Source organism: Trichomycterus rosablanca, chromosome 13 (genome assembly GCF_030014385.1).
Source record: "Trichomycterus rosablanca isolate fTriRos1 chromosome 13, fTriRos1.hap1, whole genome shotgun sequence".
Classification (NCBI taxonomy): Eukaryota; Metazoa; Chordata; class Actinopteri; order Siluriformes; family Trichomycteridae; genus Trichomycterus; species Trichomycterus rosablanca.
The window spans coordinates 19,246,504-19,266,291 of record NC_086000.1 but is presented as its reverse complement, the minus strand read 5'-3'; the positions used below and the strand labels follow the sequence as shown (position 1 = coordinate 19,266,291).

The 19,788-nt window shown below is 39.0% G+C and overlaps 1 protein-coding gene across 1 annotated transcript in view; it reads right to left on the bottom strand.

The window, feature by feature from the left end:
- The window catches only part of ralgapa2 (Ral GTPase activating protein catalytic subunit alpha 2), a 173,944-nt gene that overhangs the window by 85,461 nt on the left and 68,695 nt on the right, over positions 1-19,788 (bottom strand). Inside the window, exons 21-31 of the mRNA XM_063008040.1 lie at positions 18,557-18,694; positions 14,872-15,065; positions 14,654-14,752; positions 14,343-14,498; positions 10,121-10,249; positions 9,255-9,383; positions 9,092-9,150; positions 7,506-7,614; positions 2,146-2,256; positions 1,971-2,039; positions 1,505-1,642 (exon numbers count right to left, since the gene is read on the bottom strand). Of these exons, the coding sequence (XP_062864110.1) occupies positions 1,505-1,642; positions 1,971-2,039; positions 2,146-2,256; positions 7,506-7,614; positions 9,092-9,150; positions 9,255-9,383; positions 10,121-10,249; positions 14,343-14,498; positions 14,654-14,752; positions 14,872-15,065; positions 18,557-18,694 (1,331 nt within the window). The remainder of the gene's footprint in view (positions 1-1,504; positions 1,643-1,970; positions 2,040-2,145; positions 2,257-7,505; positions 7,615-9,091; positions 9,151-9,254; positions 9,384-10,120; positions 10,250-14,342; positions 14,499-14,653; positions 14,753-14,871; positions 15,066-18,556; positions 18,695-19,788) is intronic.

The following is a 19,788-nucleotide window of genomic DNA, read 5'->3' as shown; positions in this document are numbered from 1 at the left end:
CTGAACTTTTAATACAAAGCCTGTGTAGACTGTGGAGTGGTTATTACGTTATCAAAGCCATTCTGTCAACTGAAACCAATCTATGTTATTCTCAGACCACAAAACTCTATTCCAGCAGGCTTTTACATTGACCATGTGATCAGCAACACACTAGTCCAAATTCAGAGTGCTGATTATAGAGCAGGTGCTTATTTAAAGCCTGTGATAAAGGAACAATTCCTGGATTGTGAACAGTGGTACTCTTCTGTTTCTGCTGGGTGCTGGTAAATCTGATCTGACCATTCAGACAACTAGGCACTTAGCAAGTTCCACTTAGAATTAGGCAACAGTCTGGATTTTTCATTCAGACCTTTTTAATCTGACCACAATTGCTGCTACAGATGGCATTGGGGCCTAAAAGTCTTAGATTCTTTTAAAATCTTAAATCTTACAGAGCTTCCTAGACATTTTTAATGTGAATAATTGTGGCTCAGTCTAATTGTTGCCATATAAGCCATATTTCAAGCTCAAGTAATATGAAATATTTTATATGTTTACAAGTCAGGGTAAATCATGAGCAAGTAAACTATTAATAGCCAGACAGAGCATATTGAAGGCAGTGCCAACATAAACTGATTAGCAGCTGGAATTTCCCAAGGTTTCCATCTACTTATCCTGTCCGAGTTGGATTTCGGAGATGCTAATAGGTAAATGCCTGACTGCAAATTTCATTTGAAACAAATGTTAGAAATCTAAATGTTTAAGATAAAAACTTAGGATGAAGCAGGTGCACTGCACATCCCCTAAGAGGTTCTGTGTGCTTGGTGACTAAGTGTTTGTCTTGCATAGCAACAGTCCTGTGGACCAGAGCAGAAAAAGAGGCTGATACAATCACAGACACACAGGTGATTTGCACAGCTGAAAAAAATCTGGTTTGATACATTTCAAATATTTAATATACTCAACCGAACCCGAAAAACACGTGTGCATGTACTGCCTGAGGTATTTTTGGTCTCGTCCTGACAGTAACAGGTGAATTAATGCACGAGTGGTGTGTGCTTGAGGTACACAGTGCCTAGAGCTGATTAATTCCTATCTAAATAAACCCACTGTGCATATAATGACGGGCTGTAAATGATTAACAGTCATATGAGTGAAGAGGGAAACTAATGACATTTGTTTCATCCTTTTTGTCTTTGCACCAGGTGCACTTTCTCTCATATGATGATGAGTTGAATTTTTGAGTTCAGCATTCGCTAGCGGGCTTATCAGCCGAACAATAGGGCATTTAAATAATTTGGCCATTTTTTCCTCTGAGCATGACATCTGCACAAAGGTCTGTGGCCGCCCGCATCTGTTCGACGGCAATGGACTAATCTTTCCTTCACCCTGTCCCCTCATTAGTGTTTGATGCCTAAAAAAGAGCTGTTTTCACTTGCACCACATTATGCACCACTGTTTAAAACCAAAACAGTACAGGTTCATATGTGAGGAAAAGGTGCTCAAATTACATCAGGCTACTCACCCTGTAAATGTAGTCCAAAAGAGGTGTTTTGTGAGAAGCAGGATCATCCAGCATCGGTATAGTGATGGGCTCCAGTAAGATGGACAGAGGGACAGCCATACACCAGTCAAGCAAGCAGAGCAACAAGGACACCATTAACTAGACAGCACAGGAGAGAATGAAAACACCAAATTTAGCATAAATAGTTATTAGACAAGAGACATGCTTAGCAAATAAAGAACAGCAAACCTGTTGACTGGAATGAGGGCCACATCAGTGTGTTTAACAAAAATAAAGACCCTTTGCACTATGAAAAATGAAGTATCATAAATCAACCATTAATTACACAACTAAATCAGGCAGGGTTGGCCAACCACTTTATTAAATATTATTAATTTATTTAATTAATGAAGCCAAAAAATGAGTAAGAAACAAAAAAAGTGCATAAATGTTTAGTGACTAGAAAGTACCGAGTTTCTGTACATACCTTCTTATCTGCCTCCACTGTTGAGTGTTCAGCATTAGGCAAAAGGAATGCTATGGTTGCTACAAAGATCTATAAAAAGAAGGAAACATAAAATATTGTACTATAAACAGTTGATAAAGGCAGGAAATGTTGTGCATTTTTTTGCTTTATTAAATAGAGATCTCCATGCACATACCTCAATGATTCTCTTCGGTAGGGAGCGCTCCAGTTTCTGCAGGTGCTGCCAGTGACAGATCAGCAGCTGGAATATGTCACAGGCTACATGCGCTACCACCTTATTACCAAACTGCAAAAGAATCATCAAGAGCAATAATTCATATAAATGTACAGTGTATCACAAAAGTGAGTACACCCCTCACATTTCTGCAAATATTTAAGTATATCTTTTCATGGGACAACACTGACAAAATGACACTTTGACACAATGAAAAGTAGTCTGTGTGCAGCTTATATAACAGTGTAAATTTATTCTTCCCTCAAAATAACTCAATATACAGCCATTAATGTCTAAACCACCGGCAACAAAAGTGAGTACACCCCTTAGTGAAAGTTCCTGAAGTGTCAATATTTTGTGTGGCCACCATTATTTCCCAGAACTGCCTTAACTCTCCTGGGCATGGAGTTTACCAGAGCTTCACAGGTTGCCACTGGAATGCTTTTCCACTCCTCCATGACGACATCACGGAGCTGGCGGATATTCGAGACTTTGCGCTCCTCCACCTTCCGCTTGAGGATGCCCCAAAGATGTTCTATTGGGTTTAGGTCTGGAGACATGCTTGGCCAGTCCATCACCTTTACCCTCAGCCTCTTCAATAAAGCAGTGGTCGTCTTAGAGGTGTGTTTGGGGTCATTATCATGCTGCAGTTTCCGGAGGGAGGGGACCATGCTCTGCTTCAGTATTTCACAGTACATATTGGAGTTCATGTGTCCCTCAATGAAATGTAACTCCCCAACACCTGCTCCACTCATGCAGCCCCAGACCATGGCATTCCCACCACCATGCTTGACTGTAGGCATGACACACTTATCTTTGTACTCCTCACCTGATTGCCGCCACACATGCTTGAGACCATCTGAACCAAACAAATTAATCTTGGTCTCATCAGACCATAGGACATGGTTCCAGTAATCCATGTCCTTTGTTGACATGTCTTCAGCAAACTGTTTGCGGGCTTTCTTGTGTAGAGACTTCAGAAGAGGCTTCCTTCTGGGGTGACAGCCATGCAGACCAATTTGATGTAGTGTGCGGCGTATGGTCTGAGCACTGACAGGCTGACCCCCCACCTTTTCAATCTCTGCAGCAATGCTGACAGCACTCCTGCGCCTATCTTTCAAAGACAGCAGTTGGATGTGACGCTGAGCACGTGCACTCAGCTTCTTTGGACGACCAACGCGAGGTCTGTTCTGAGTGGACCCTGCTCTTTTAAAACGCTGGATGATCTTGGCCACTGTGCTGCAGCTCAGTTTCAGGGTGTTGGCAATCTTCTTGTAGCCTTGGCCATTTTCATGTAGCGCAACAATTCGTCTTTTAAGATCCTCAGAGAGTTCTTTTCCATGAGGTGCCATGTTGGAACTTTCAGTGACCAGTATGAGAGAGTATGAGAGCTGTACTACCAAATTGAACACACCTGCTCCCTATGCACACCTGAGACCTAGTAACACTAACAAGTCACATGACATTTTGGAGGGAAAATGACAAGCAGTGCTCAATTTGGACATTTAGGGGTGTAGTCTCTTAGGGGTGTACTCACTTTTGTTGCCGGTGGTTTAGACATTAATGGCTGTATATTGAGTTATTTTGAGGGAAGAATAAATTTACACTGTTATATAAGCTGCACACAGACTACTTTTCATTGTGTCAAAGTGTCATTTTGTCAGTGTTGTCCCATGAAAAGATATACTTAAATATCTGCAGAAATGTGAGGGGTGTACTCACTTTTGTGATACACTGTATATGTGTAAATTTAATTAAATATACTTACTGTGTGTTCACTATGCTTTACTACAATAATAAAACTTTCATTTTACAAAAAAGTTAAATAGATTACATGTGTTTAACAGGCATGTTGTGCTTTAGTAGTAGTAACTGCACAAATACTAAAAGCCTGAATGACTAAAACTTTGATCTACTTCTTTGGCGAATCTGAAAGAGAGAGGCCGGGGGACCCCAAAATGAGCAAATAAGATGGAAAAAAAATGTGCATCATGCCCGTGTGATATTTAATCAAATAAAAAAAAAAGCCTTTTAGTGATTTTCTGCTTTAGCTGATTGTGGCATGAGTAAGGAATTCACATACACAACATTTTTAGAGAATGAATACAGAACATTCATAGATAGTAATTTATTGTTTCCTGAGGAAAAGAGCAAAATAAAAGATTTGATACACATCAGTGTCTCAGTCCTAAATTTTGATGTATAACTCTTCTGCCAAAAATAAGTGTGTGATGATTGATGAATTTTAGCATCAGGTTAGAGGCTTCCTTTATGGCATTCATTTTCACCAGCACTCTTTTCAAAATGACTTTAAAATCTATTTGCATAAATAGAAGAACCCCGAGTTGTGTATACCCAATACCCAAATGCATATACAGTGTATCACAAAAGTGAGTACACCCCTCACATTTCTGCAAATATTTTATTATATATTTTCATGGGACAACACTATAGACATGAAACTTGGATATAACTTAGAGTAGTCAGTGTACAACTTGTATAGCAGTGTAGATTTACTGTCTTCTGAAAATAACTCAACACACAGCCATTAATGTCTAAATGGCTGGCAACATAAGTGAGTACACCCCACAGTGAACATGTCCAAATTGTGCCCAAAGTGTCAATATTTTGTGTGACCACCATTATTATCCAGCACTGCCTTAACCCTCCTGGGCATGGAATTCACCAGAGCTGCACAGGTTGCTACTGGAATCCTCTTCCACTCCTCCATGATGACATCACGGAGCTGGTGAATGTTAGACACCTTGAACTCCTCCACCTTCCACTTGAGGATGCGCCACAGGTGCTCAGTTGGGTTTAGTCCATCACCTTTACCTTCAGCTTCCTCAGCAAGGCAGTTGTGATCTTGGAGGTTGTGTTTGGGGTCGTTATCCTGTTGGAAAAGGGAGTTTTCGAAGGGAGGGGATCATGCTCTGTTTCAGAATGTCACAGTACATGTTGGAATTCATGTTTCCCTCAATGAACTGCAGCTCCCCAGTGCCAGCAACACTCATGCAGCCCAGGACCATGATGCTACCACCACCATGCTTGACTGTAGGCAAGATACAGTTGTCTTGGTACTTCTCACCAGGGCGCCGCCACACATGCTGGACACCATCTGAGCCAAACAAGTTTATCTTGGTCTCGTCAGACCACAGGGCATTCCAGTAATCCATGTTCTTGGACTGCCTGTCTTCAGCAAACTGTTTGCGGGCTTTCTTGTGCGTCAGCTTCCTTCTGGGATGACGACCATGCAGACCGAGTTGATGCAGTGTGTGGCGTATGGTCTGAGCACTGACAGGCTGACCTCCCACGTCTTCAACCTCTGCAGCAATGCTGGCAGCACTCATGTGTCTATTTTTTAAAGCCAACCTCTGGATATGACGCCGAACACGTGGACTCAACTTCTTTGGTCGACCCTGGCGAAGCCTGTTCCGAGTGGAACCTGTCCTGGAAAACCGCTGTATGACCTTGGCCACCATGCTGTAGCTCAGTTTCAGGGTGTTAGCAATCTTCTTATAGCCCAGGCCATCTTTGTGGAGAGCAACTATTCTATTTCTCACATCCTCAGAGAGTTCTTTGCCATGAGGTGCCATGTTGAATATCCAGTGGCCAGTATGAGAGAATTGTACCCAAAACACCAAATTTAACAGCCCTGCTCCCCATTTACACCTGGGACCTTGACACATGACACCAGGGAGGGACAACGACACATTTGGGCACAATTTGGACATGTTCACTGTGGGATGTACTCACTTATGTTGCCAGCTATTTAGACATTAATGGCTGTGTGTTGAGTTATTTTCAGAAGACAGTAAATCTACACTGCTATACAAGCTGTACACTGACTACTCTAAGTTATATCCAAGTTTCATGTCTATAGTGTTGTCCCATGAAAAGATATAATGAAATATTTGCAGAAATGTGAGGGGTGTATTTACTTTTGTGATACACTGTATGTTTTTATGGATTGTCTATATTGTAGTTTCTGGTTTTAATTTAATTTTATTGTGGTGTTGTTTTTTTACACCCTGTTAAACATTCTAGGTAAATAAAATAATGTTAAAATTTTGAGTATGTGGCTGGAGTTTGTACGTTTTTACATATGCAAAACCATATAAAATCAGAGATATAATAAACAGAATGCAGCTAATAATGACCAGTTCACATTAGAAAAGGTGTCAACAAGATATTGAATCTAATGACCATTTCCATTGCACAGTAGCTTACAGTACAATACAGTACACATCTAAATCCTGTGCAGTACCTTCACTGAAGGTGAGACTGTGATGCCATTGTGCTGTTTAAAAACTGTAAACAGCAACAGCAGCAACAGGACTCATTAAGTTTGTCCCACTGCCGTTGTTGTGGTGTTTTACATTTTCTGTAGCCCTGTTTATGTTTTGGTTTTTTTACGTTTTTTTCCACAGGACCATGAATGCTTTTCAAAAAGTTGTTAAAATGGTCAATTTTAGGGGTCTCGTTACACTTATTTTTCTGATTAACGTTTTTCTCTATATTTTATAACACAAAACTTCATTAAATCATGCCTCAAGTAGATAAAATTTGTTACAGTTGGGTTTTAAAAATGCCACTTGTCTCACTCCACTGGTGATGCTGTGATGACCAATCAACAGTCTGCACTGTTTTTTGCATGGCCAAGAAGGGTAAGCAAATTTAGCCTAGGTACATAGGTCCAGTACAAGTCATTGTGCCTGGCAATGGAAAAAAAAAAGTATTAAATGTGGGGTACCATGCAATGGAAAAGTGGCATGAGAGATGCTTTACCCACTAGTATCTCTAGCGAGGCTTTGCCCATATGGAATATGTGTAAGAAGTATCAGGTTTTGTCTGAATGGCTCTCAAAATTTGATTTAAAAGGCAATGAAATCGAGGAGAAACAGCCAAAGACAAAAAATGAGGCACCATGAAGCTTCAATAATTCACCAACTCCTTTTAGTGCTTTTAGAACAGGCCTCCCTTTTCGTACTCTCTTAGGTCTTTTTTTCAGCTCCATGTCAAGTTGTGCACCCACAAATGGTTCGTTTTGGAATGGGAGAGGGCATGGCATAAAAAAGCTTAAATTGGGATGCATCATCTGAGCATAAGTGGCTTAGAAATGATTGCACCATGTCCCTGCACTTTTCTGAGCTCTCAAAAACAGAGAACGAGGAAAAGCAGAGTGCTCTATTGTCCTCTCCAGGTATGCAGCTAATCATGTGTAAACACACAAGCACGTGTACACATACACACGCTAAGAAAGAAAAGACCGAGACGCTACAAAGAGCCGTTTTTAAACATACTACAGAAAACAGACTCACCTTTAACGTGACACCCATCACATTGATGGCATCTAACACTTGAGGATGGATCTTCTGCTGCCCCAGCTCCTCACATACCCAGAGACCCAGACTGCAGATAGCAATACACCTACACATACAGACATGACTCAGCTCACTGACAACAAAAAGGTGTAAGCATCCGATCAAAACTTATACGTACATATGCAAATAAAATTGGATACAATATATGGACAAAAGTACAGTGGAACCTCGTTTAAATGGACCTCCATTTCATGGATTTCGGATTTAATGGACAAAATCTGGAAAACCAAATGTAAAAAATTTTCGCAAGAAGCGTACCAAGACCAGTAGTTCAGTAATTGTCCGCTAGCCGGCGCACGTCTTTTTGTTTACATGAGTGACAGGCTTTATTTTGTCAGGAGGCTCGCTTTGTTCTCGCCTTTTTCTTGGTGTTTTAGGCTTAAGTTTTGCCAGTTCTAATCTTTAGTTATGCACCAGCGCTCCAGTAGCCACCAGCAGTGCTTCAGACTCAGAATAATAGATACGCCGAGTCCCCACTATACGATCACGGCAAAAAAACAAAATTTACAAGGTAAATGAAATTTCTCCCCAGTAGTACACTACATCAATTTTAAGATTTATTTACATTATATTTATTTATTTGACATAGTTACATATCTATTTACATTGTTAATTTTACTGTTTATTCTATGTGCATGTTTAGCATTTTTGTGGACCTAAGTCTTCATATATTTTCGCACCTCCTGGAAATAAGTCTCGCTGTTTCGGACAATCGCATTTTACAGACCAGTACACCCCTTTTAGTCCGTTAGATCAAGGTTCCACTGTATATAGACAACCCTTATTATTATTGAGTTTCAATGTTCCGGCCACATGTACTGCTAACAGGTGTACAATATCAGTTATAGAAAATGTAACATCCTGTTCAAACATGGCTATGCCAGTGTACAGAAAGCAAGATCCATCAAGATATGCTTTCACAAGTTTGGTACGAAGAAACTGTTCGGTTATTTTGTTGTTTTATTAAGCTTCAGGCTGGTTATCAATTGTGTGCTTTTTTGATAATTGCATGCAGCCCAGAATTTTAGTCTGGCCCAGGTTCAGCCCTAAACCTTGATACTTCCACCAACATGCTTTACAGGTAAAAAGACGTTTTGACATTGGCTGATTTCTCAATACATAAATCGTTGCCTGACAGCACATGTAAGTTCAACTTTTGATCGGAAAGCTGCTGGTTCAAGTCCTCACCACTGCCAAGTTTCCACAGTTAGCTCTAATCACAATGTCAATTCACTGTAAATAAGTGCTTGCTTAATGTCTAAAACTTAAATGTAAAGGTTTTTCTATCCACAGAACATCCAGTTGTTTTTTTGCTATACAAAACGTAGTTGTATAATGCCAGAGCATCAAAACCATTTCCTTTGAAATACACAATGATGTCATGAATTCTATTAAGCAGGTACTCCAGCATCCGTATTACAGCATCACTTATGGTAAACAGTCTACTTAAAAGTACGGTTTCCCGAATAAATTATTACAGTTGTGTTTGTCTGTAATGAGTACTATTAAAAAAACAACTGTACCTTGCCCCTTCAGATGGTTCATTCCGTGCCGTCTTCAGCAGAATGCTTACAAGGTAGTCCTAAATACAATGGAAGCAACATTACCAAAATGAGTACAGAATTGTGGCTGTTTATATTGATTAAGTAAGCATACCTGGCTAATAAAGAAAGAAATGCGGAATACCTTTATGTTCTTTCTGTCCACCACAATATCCGGAGTTTTTGGTGTGGACTGTAGTGAAGGAACTTGCTGGTACAAGTTTGGAAAGCAGACCAGAGAGCCGAGGACTGTTTGGGCTTCAATTCTGGGACCCTGTTAAACAAAGCCAGTAAGTAACTGTAGAGCTTAAAAACACACAGTCAATGAAAGGCATTACTACTGGTTTCTGTGTATAAATGTGGACAAGTAAGAGGTTCTGGCAAACATATAAGCATGTATAAAGCAGTCAAGTTCAATTTATATTTAAATTATATTTTAAATTATTTTTTTATTAAATGATATTTTTAAATAATCACGATGTGAAACATTTTTAAGTCTGTCAGAACAGCTAAAAATCTGTCATTTTATGTTGTAGAAATTTACAGTGCTGTGTTTCAACAAACCACGACAAGAGTTATTATCTAATGGGCCGATGTTCTAGATTAATGAATCAGAAGTAAATATACAAGTCATAGTTTACATTTCTTGAGAATTTCTGAAAAAAACAACTTTAATTTAATTGTATTTAAATTGTTAAGTAAATAAAATTCTTCCCAGATTGCTCACTGCTTGTAAAGCCGATTACATTTTCAGGATTTTGGTGACATAAATTTGATATCAATCTTTTAATAATTTATTATTACTGCACACTTAAGAAGATGGAAAAAATAAGCTTCCATAGGATTCAATAGGATTGCCACCACCTTCCTTTTTTTCACCTTCTGTAAATCTGAGCTCACTTTAAGTTTGCTAGTATGGATAATCAGGGTGAGCAAAGCAAATATCTTAAGCAGCAGATATAAACTTCGTGCACAGGCTAAAGAGTGCATATATTGGGAAGACACTGATACCTCTGTGGTGTCGGCATTGAGGACACGGGCAGCAGCAGTGATGAAATCTCCCACCAACATGGAAAAGCCGGGCAGGCCGAGAAAGAAGAAGCGTGGTGAGCAGCACCTGATTATTGTGTTCAGCACATCCTGGGAGTGTGAAAGACATATCAAGGTAAAGCCATTAAATAACAATAACTAAAGCATGAAGGACAAAGTAGCAATAGAAATCTGAGCACTTTACTGCTCTACAAAATGTTTAACATCTTAATATTCAGAAATATGTTGGAACTGGGCTTAAGACTTTACAATAATGGAAATAATTATTACTCTGGCAGGTTGCTATGCATGCAACAGTAGACTAGTGTTTACTGGAGTTACTGTTTACTGTTACTGAATGTTGTATGTATGTAATAAGTTGTTTGTTGTCTGATGTGAGATGCTGTAACAAAGAAATTTCCTGCAAAGGATCAATAAAGTATGTATCTATCTATAATATCTATTAACTGAAATTAGAACCCTAGGTCCTGTTTTGGGGGGGTTCATATACTTCAGTGTGCAGTAAAAAACTGTGGCACTTCTGTGGCATTAATAATAAAAAATTTAATAAACACATTTAAGTATTTGCACATATTTATGATTAAACATTTATGTATGACAGTCACATCTGCAACAGCAGACAACAGAACTGTGAAAAGGTTCACATCCCGAACACAAATCCATTCATTCTGCCACACGCAACCGCTTTGAATCTCCTAATTGAATTCTCTGTACAGAAAGGTAGCAAAATCACATTCACAACAGAAAAAAACATAACACAAGCAATAAAGCATAATGGGAAAAAAAACAACCCGCTGAGATAAGGATGTAAAATTGGTGGACGCGTTCAGTTCACATGGACATTTTATGCTCATTTTGCAATAATTGACCTTTGCGATGCAGAGCAAGTAGTAGTAATTAACTGTCATAAAACTGCAGGATGATTACTCGAAATGAATGCTTTAAAGGAAGCAGCAATTCTGCCACAGCGGTTCCATTATGCAGCTGTAAATACAGCAAACCCAATCAGAATAGAGTTTGTGATGAAAAGGCACATGCAGACCGGGGTGAGGTGGGGGTTGGAGTACTGACAATGGCCTGTCAAGCAAAAGGACACTGAAATGTGCACTGCGTATTTGGACAGGAGCTTGGCCACTCGCTCTTCAGGAGAGATAAAAATCCAGCTTACGAAGAACAAATAAAGCGCAGTGTTTTCTAGTTCCTCGATGAATGCCTGCATGTCAGTGAACTATGATATACTACAGTATTATATAGACTGAGCTACTGAGTTAAAATCAGTGTACTGTTGATCAATCAGGCATCGTTAAATGCGCTAAGTTGTTCAACACCTGTCTGATTTGTTGACTTAGCTTTTCCTTCGATAACATGCCATGGGCAAATGTTAAACATTAACCACAAACTCTATTTGAACACTGAACCGATAAATGTATTTCATATGCCAATCTGCCTAACAGTAAACTGAAAAGAAAAACTCATTTTACCACTTTCCCATTTCTTCCCATTTAGTTTGAAGTGAGCCAAATAATTATTATTTATCAATTTACTTCAATGTTTTACGCCATGTTTACGCAGTGGTTATATTCACGACAAGAAAGGTAGGTAGTTCTCGGATTTCAGTTTGTAGTCCTTGTCGAGTGTTGCTCTTTAGATGAGCTCTTTTAGACCAATTTGAGTACCAACTCGAGTACCGTTTCCATTTCGGCTTAATTAAAGTTTTTCTCATAGTCTTTGGTACTGCAATGGATTGTCACCACTGTAAGTATTTAGAACATTCAGTTAGTATAGGTTTGAATAAAATGGGTATATGGCAGGTATCACAGAGTGGAGGAGCTTCCCCTCTTACAAGATACGTGTATGTTAAGATGATACCAAAATAGCAATGCACTTTGTAATGAAGCACTAGAAAGTGATGTGGAATACAGCTGTGCTTTAAAGCTGGCTCATTAAGGTATAGGACCAAAGTTTTTCAAATAGTGAATTACAATATAAAAGTGGCATATAAAATCAAAAGTGTAGCCACTTAAATACACATTAACAAGTCATGAGTAAATAAGATTATTTTATAAATAAATGCCATTTCAGTATAGCTATTATAAACAAGCACCCTATAAAATCCCAAGATGGACCACTGGTTCAGACTACACATCTTCAGTCTGGGCGAGTAAGGGACTTCACAGTAAAGAAAGGTTACTGTGGTCCCCAATGCAATGTTTTTAATACTCATTCTGTATTCATACCTGCATTGAGATGTTATTACAGTGAGCAGAACAAAAAGTGGATTACTCCATGCTTTGCCAAATATATTAAGGACTTAACAAAAGAAAGGTGAGTGCAATTACTGAGAGGATTCGGTCCAGTGGCAGCACTCATCCCCCACCATAAACCCAAGCTATCTTTAATGAAGCCCTTAGGCACAGCACAGGTGCTCAGGTATTACTTAATGACATGGAGTTCTAATCTGTCCCCACTCACAGGAACAAACAACCATGTGTAAGCACACATTAAGCTAAATCTTTTTAACCCAGTTTAAATAACTTCTTTCCCAACAGATACACTTAAGTTTCAGTCATTTTTGTCTTAGCTGTGTAGAACAGAAGGAAACGCATGAGGGTATTTATCATATTTTCAGTACGGTGCGCATAAGAAATTTAACACGGTCCACTACAGCATTTTATTGACTACTACGCCATCTAGTGGTCAAGTAAACACATTTCCATGGTTACTCGTTTGATACACCTGAAAAAAAAAAAATCTGAACAGCAGTAATACGTATAATGCGACTACAGGACAGGTTAATACGTACGTAAATAAATATACACAAAATGCTAGCCCCATCTAAACAGAGTGAGAATAACTTTGTGGGTATACATTTACTGATTGTAACTCATCTCGTTATACACTGTGTTACCTCTCTGTACCCATTTATTAATTTTAAAAAACTCCAGAGAACCCCACTGACCACAATATTTTTGTGTGATAGACCATTCTCAGTACTGCAATGACACTTACATGATAATGACATGGTAGTGTGGGTTGAACTGGTATGAGTGTATCAGGTGCAGCAGTGTTGTTGGGATTTTTGAAAACTGTTACACATAGCCTGTTAGCACTAGTTGTGGATATACAGTTAATCTTCCAGTGGAAACATTCTGATCACAGGATGCTCTTAGCTTTATATTTTTTGGCTGAAATAGGATCCTACAAGGGGTCACTTGCCATTGGTACATGGTATGCAGGGAGGTGTACATAGAAACAAATGAGCTACAGTTGGTAACTGTCTATGCACAAGGTTCATCTCTACTGGTGTATAATTAATGTATGCATTTACCAGATAAGTCTATCTAACAGACACACACACACATGCACAAATTATAACCTCGTCCTGCTGTGCAACATTTTTTATATAACCATGATGTGTATGGAGTCACACCTGCAGCCTTAAAAAAGTCCCTCAGGCATAGCCAGTCATGTCTGTGACACCCTGCCAGCCCATAGCACCGAGATTTAAACCCGGATCTCAGCTGTGGTGGGTTAGAGTAATAGACAGCTGTACCACCCGAGACTGGAGTGTATGATCATATTTTCAGATTTCCCTTACTTTGTATTTCTAAAGAACTGGAAGAGCATTCAAATACTCTTATAGCTTGTAGGCATTGTCGGATGCTTGGAGTAATCCATGGTTGTTGATTAATTTATATGATTCTTTTTAGATACAAATACCATTACTGATTGTGTCAAAAATAAACATAGCCTCAATTGACCTTTTTGTGTGGAGAGATGCAAGTGAGGTGAATTAGAGACACAAAATTGTCCATGACTGTGTTGACATTAGAGACTTGAACTGATGAACCTTGTGTATCCAGTAATTACCTGTCCTGTCATGAATGTAACCAAAGTGTGTAAAACATGACGTTAAAATAGTAATAAATAATAATAATAAAAAATACACGTTTGCTACAGCAGTTAATCTGTGTTTGCATTTCATCGAGTCAGAATTTCATGTCGGAGGGTGCGTGTGGTGATCCAGCTTTCCTTGATCAGATCGCGGGTTGTGCGAGCAACAGTGGATTTACTATCGGGAATTGGAAATGACTAGACTGAGAGAAAAAGTCGGGAAAGGTCTTGTATATATCTATTGTAATGTATGAATGTACCTACAGTATGTAATATGTATTTTTATTACCTGATCATCATTGGTGAAGCCCTTGTGCATGACATGGTAGAGGTGTACCAGGAAGTCACTGTTGGGCAGCACATCCTGATGTTTAGTCATCATCTCACAAATCAGCCTATAAGCCTGCAGCTTCCCATGCTTAAACTCTGCAGGTAACATGGTGGCCTGAGAACCCAGAAAAAAAACATGATCTGAATATAAGGGGGAATATAAACCAAGCATATAAGAAAATAATGGACGACAGCACATAAAATGCAGTCTTCTCAACAGATTACCCAAACAACTGAATTACTGTTATAATTTGAGGATGCATGCCTTACCTTGAAGAGCCAGGAGGCTAGCATTCGAAGAGGAGGAATGAACAGAGGTCTGGGCAGAGGTGACTGGCTATCCACATTAATTCCTAGGTTATCTCTTATCTGAAAGCATAACAAATGTTCTCTGAATTCACACCTAGGTCTTAACTTTTTAAAGACTGCCACTCCCACCTAGTCAACAAACTGAAAATAAAATTTTCAAATTAGCAGGAAGACATTACCTTTGCCAGCTTGTGCCAGAGCTCATACAGGTAGCAAAAAACCTTGGAATGGATACGAGGGCATCGAATGTTGTTAACATCCCCCAGAATACCCAATATCCTTCTCCAGAGTACAAAGGCTGAGTCAGCATGCCAGCCAGTCAAACTGCCTCCTGCTATGATGCTAACGTCGTCAGCCAGAAACTCACTGCTGTCTGTAAATAAATGAGAGAAGGCTAATCAACACGTCTGCTCAGTGATTGAATTGTAGCAATTTACCAGGAAAGGCTTAAGAGGAAACACACGTCAATGCACATGTTCTGGAAGACTGACGACATATTACTGGTAAAGGTATACAGTGAAAAACAAAGGCTTGTAACAAAAATGGGTAAATGTTACACAACTCACAGAAAGCACGAATAGAAGATGAAAACCAACAGTTCTTAACCTTTTTTCTCTTAGACCCCCTTTTGTTAAAAAAATAAATAAATCTGGGACCCCCATGACCAAGGTTATGATATTATTCTGACGCTTTCAGCAAGGATAGCAAAATGTGCTGTTATCTGCATCAACAAGTAAATCGGAATCTTTTGAAGTCACCATATGTTAACCTTGGGTCTTAAACACCCAGCATATAGGCAGTTTAAAATAAATGTATATGAATTATGCCAATAGCCTATTGATTTTTCCTCCCCATCACACATGATTCTTTTTTTACTCTTCTCAATTTAATGCAACAGGACCCCACTTTAGGCTCACAGAGGCCCGCTGGTTGAGAGCCTCTGTCCTATATCACCACCATGTACTACAACCCCTGGCAAAAATTATGGAATCACCACTCTTGGAAGATGTTCTTTCAATTGTTTAATTTTGTAGAAAAAAAATAAATCACAGACATGCCACAAAACTATCATTTCTCAAACTGTCAACCCTCTGGCATTAAGAAACAATAAAAAAAGAAACAAATATAATAGTTGTGGTCAGTCACAATTGCTTTTTTTTAGATCAAGTAGAGGAAAAAAATATGGAATCACTCAAATCTGAGGAAAAAATTATGGAATCATTAGAAAACACTGCACCATTATTACTTTGTTGCACCACCTCTGGCTTTTATAATGGTTTAAACTCTCTGAGGCATGGAGATAACTAATGACAAACAGTATTCTTCATCAATCTGCCTTCAACTGTCTCTTGCTGTTGCCAGATCAGCTTTGCAGGTTGGAACCTTGTCATTGACCATTTTCTTCAATTTCCACCAGAGATTTTCAAATGGATTGAGATCCGGACTATTTGCAGGCCACGCCATTGACATTATATGTTTTCTTGAAGGAAAGTTTTCACGTCCTTTGCCCTATGGCAAGATGCATTATCATCTTGAAAAATGAAGTCATCATCACCAAACATCCTTTCAACTGATGGAATAAGAAAAGCGTCCAAAATTTCAATGTGGACTTTGGCATTTATTGAAGACCATCTCCCCTGTGCCTTTACCCGACATGCAGGCCCATATCATCAACAACTGTGGAAATTAACATGTTTTCTTTAGGCAGTTATCTTCATAAATTTCATTGGACAGACACCAAACAAAAGTTCCAGCATCATCACCTTGCCCAATGCAGATTCGCGATTCATCACTGAAGATCACTTTTATCCAGTCACCCACAGTCCACGATTGCTTTTCTTTAGCCTACTTTAACCTTGTTCTTTTCTTTTTAGGTGTTAATGATGGCTTTTGTTTGGCTTTTCTGTATGTAAATCCCATTTCTTTTAGGTGATTTCTTACAGTTCAGTCACAGACGTTGACTCCACTTTCCGGCCACTTGTTTCTCATTTGTTTTGTTGTGCATTTTCTGTTTTCAAGACATATTGCTTTAAGTTTTCTATCTTGATGCTTTGATGTCTTACTTGGTCTACCAGTATGCTTCCCTTTTACAACCTTCCCATTTTGTTTGTACTTGGTCCAGATTTTAAACACAGCTTACTGGGAACAACCAACATCTTTTGCGACATTCCACAATGATTTATCTTCTTGAAGGAGTTTTATAATCCTCTCATTTGTTTCAACTGACATATCTTGTGTTGGAACCATGATTCATGACAATCTGCTTTGTGCAACAGCTCTCCGAGGTGTAAGCACTCTTTTTAAACTGAAGAATAATTAGCAAATCTAATCTGCTGCAGATGTTTTGTTTTTAAACTGCAAATTACAGAGTGATTCCATAATTTTTTCCTCAGATTTGAGTGATTCCATATTTTTGTCCTCTACTTGATCTAAAAAAAGCAATTGTGACTGACCACAACTATTATATTGGTTTCTTTTTTTTATTGTTTCTTAATGCCAGAAGGTTGACATTTTGAAAAATGATAGTTTTGTGGCATGTCTGTGATTTATTTTTTTTCTACAAAATTAAACAATTGACAGAACATCTTCCAAGAGTGGTGATTCCATAATTTTTGCCAGGGGTTGTATGTACCAACATGATGCACAACTTACAAGAAATCCGTTTATGGTTAACAAAGTACATCGGATACCTTTAGGTTGATTTTAACATTGAATGTTATTTAAACTGCTCAAAAGGTCACACCAGCTTTTCATATGCAAAATGAAAATGCCAATTTACTTGAAAGGGATTCATAACTATAAGTGATTGTCTATTTTTGGCTAAGGGCATGTGGTAGATCAGCAGTGAATGTACTGAACTAGTAATCAGAAGGTTGCCAGTGACCCTTATTTGCTCTAACTGTATTCAGTCACAAGTGTAATGCCGTAAATGTAAAGGTAAAGTCTCAGGCTGACCACACCCGCTTTGCAAAGCATGTCCAGTAAAAAAAAGGACAGTTGTAGCCTAGTGGTTATAGTACTGGACTAGTAATCAAAAGGTCACTGGTTTAAGCACTATTACTGCCAGGTTGCCACTGCTGGGCTCATGAGAAAGGCCCTTAACCCTCAATTGCTTTGACAATGTAATGTCACAGTACTGTAAGTTGCTTTGGATAAAAGCATCTGCTAAATGCTGAAAATGTAAACGTAAAAATACACTTTTCCTTAAACTAGGATGCTAATACTTTCTTCTGAATCAGCCAGTTGGGTACGTTAATTTTTGTGAACTTTCATGTGTGCCATTAATGTGGATTTAATTACTTAAACAAGAAGAAAGTAATAAAACAATGAATAATTCAGATTCAGATTCCGCTCTGTACCGCGCAACCGCCGAGCCACTAGTCTCGCTCGACTTGATCCTCCACCCAGGACTAGAGGAAGACAAGCATCAAGGCTCTTCTCTGTACTGGAACCCAAGTGGTGGAACAAACTTCCTCTGTCTGTCCGAACTTCTGAGTCTCTTGCTGTTTTTAAAAAACGATTAAAAACCCACCTCTTTACTAAGCACTTAAGCTGACTTGTACTTACTTACTAATGCTCTTTTTAATTTCTTGAAGGAAAAAAAAAATTGTTCTAACAGGTTTTAGCAGATGTGTGTTCTTGGACTGGTGTTTACTTAAACTAGAGTAATTAAAAAGTTTACTATGGAAGCACTTCTGTGAGTCGCTCTGGATAAGAGCGTCTGCTAAATGCCGAAAATGTAAATGTTAATGATTCTGACTTAAAAAAGCAAAATATTCTGTTTTAGTAAAAGAGCTTGTCATCGACTCAGAACTCTAGAATCTTGAAGGTCAGTGAGGGTGGATAGGAAAACTGATGCAGTACCCAGATCATGAGGCATGTGCATGGCGTCCTCCAGAAGCTGAGAGCCGTCGCTGTAGCCTTGGGGCAGGAGCAGGGTGGGTGAGATAGGGGGACATGGGGACAGAGGGGCAGAGTGGAGCAAGTGCATACACTCGGAACCTACACACACACACACACATTGGTGGAAGCACAAGGTGGAGAATCACAGACACAATCAAACACAGGACACAAACGAAGAAACACATGTTGTGCTTAGATTGATACACGATGTGGTCAAAAGTGTTTGGACATCTGACTATGAGGTAGTGGGCATAATTTTAAAAACAAATGGTATTAAACTAGAGTGAAATGTGATCTTTTCAACTATAACAACTCACTCTTCTGAGAAGGCTTCTCACAGGACTTTTAGAATATGTCTGTGGGAATTTGTGTCCAATCAATCAAAAGGGCATTTGTATGGCTGGTTAATGATGTTGGTCAAGAAAGTCTCAACTGATGTTCCAGTTCATTCCAAATCTGTTCAGTGGGGATGAGGTCAGGGCTTTGTGCAGTTTCTTTAAACCAAGCTTCTCTTAATATCTTTACAGACCTTACTTTGTGCACAGAAGAACAGTAATCCTAAAACAAAGAAGAGGGCCTTCCCTAAACTGTTGCTGTAAAGTTGCTGGAAGCAAACAATTTCCTTTAAATTATTCATTTGTTTATTATACCTGTTTGCAGTTGTTGTGGTTGAAACATGTAAATTAAAAAAATTAAAGGGGTGTCCAAATACTTTTGGCCATATAGTGTAAGTAGTAGATGATTTACTATCAGAAGCACAACCAAATGTAAACAGACTTAACATTTGATTATACAGTGCTTTGTAAAGCATCCATGAAACAAACCTGTTATTGATGAGCAGGATTAATAGAGGATGGATTAACATTCACAACTACACAGACACATGGATACACAAAACCACTGGGATGTGGGGCACCGAACAGATATCATGTGGCACAAAAACCCCCCTCACCATGCAAAGCAATGGATTCACATTAAGATACAGGGGACAGCGTGGAAACTCGTCAGCAGCACACTTGCTTGTTGAGAAGCTGAATCAAGGTTAACTTATGAGGGTCAGGAAAGATAAAGCTAAGCAGGGTTGTGGTTTTCCATAAAGATGTAAGGGAGTTGTGTTGAGTGACACCTCAACTGGCAATTCCCAGTGTGCACTGCCTGGAGCTGTCTGCAATGCTAGTGAACTTTATAAAATT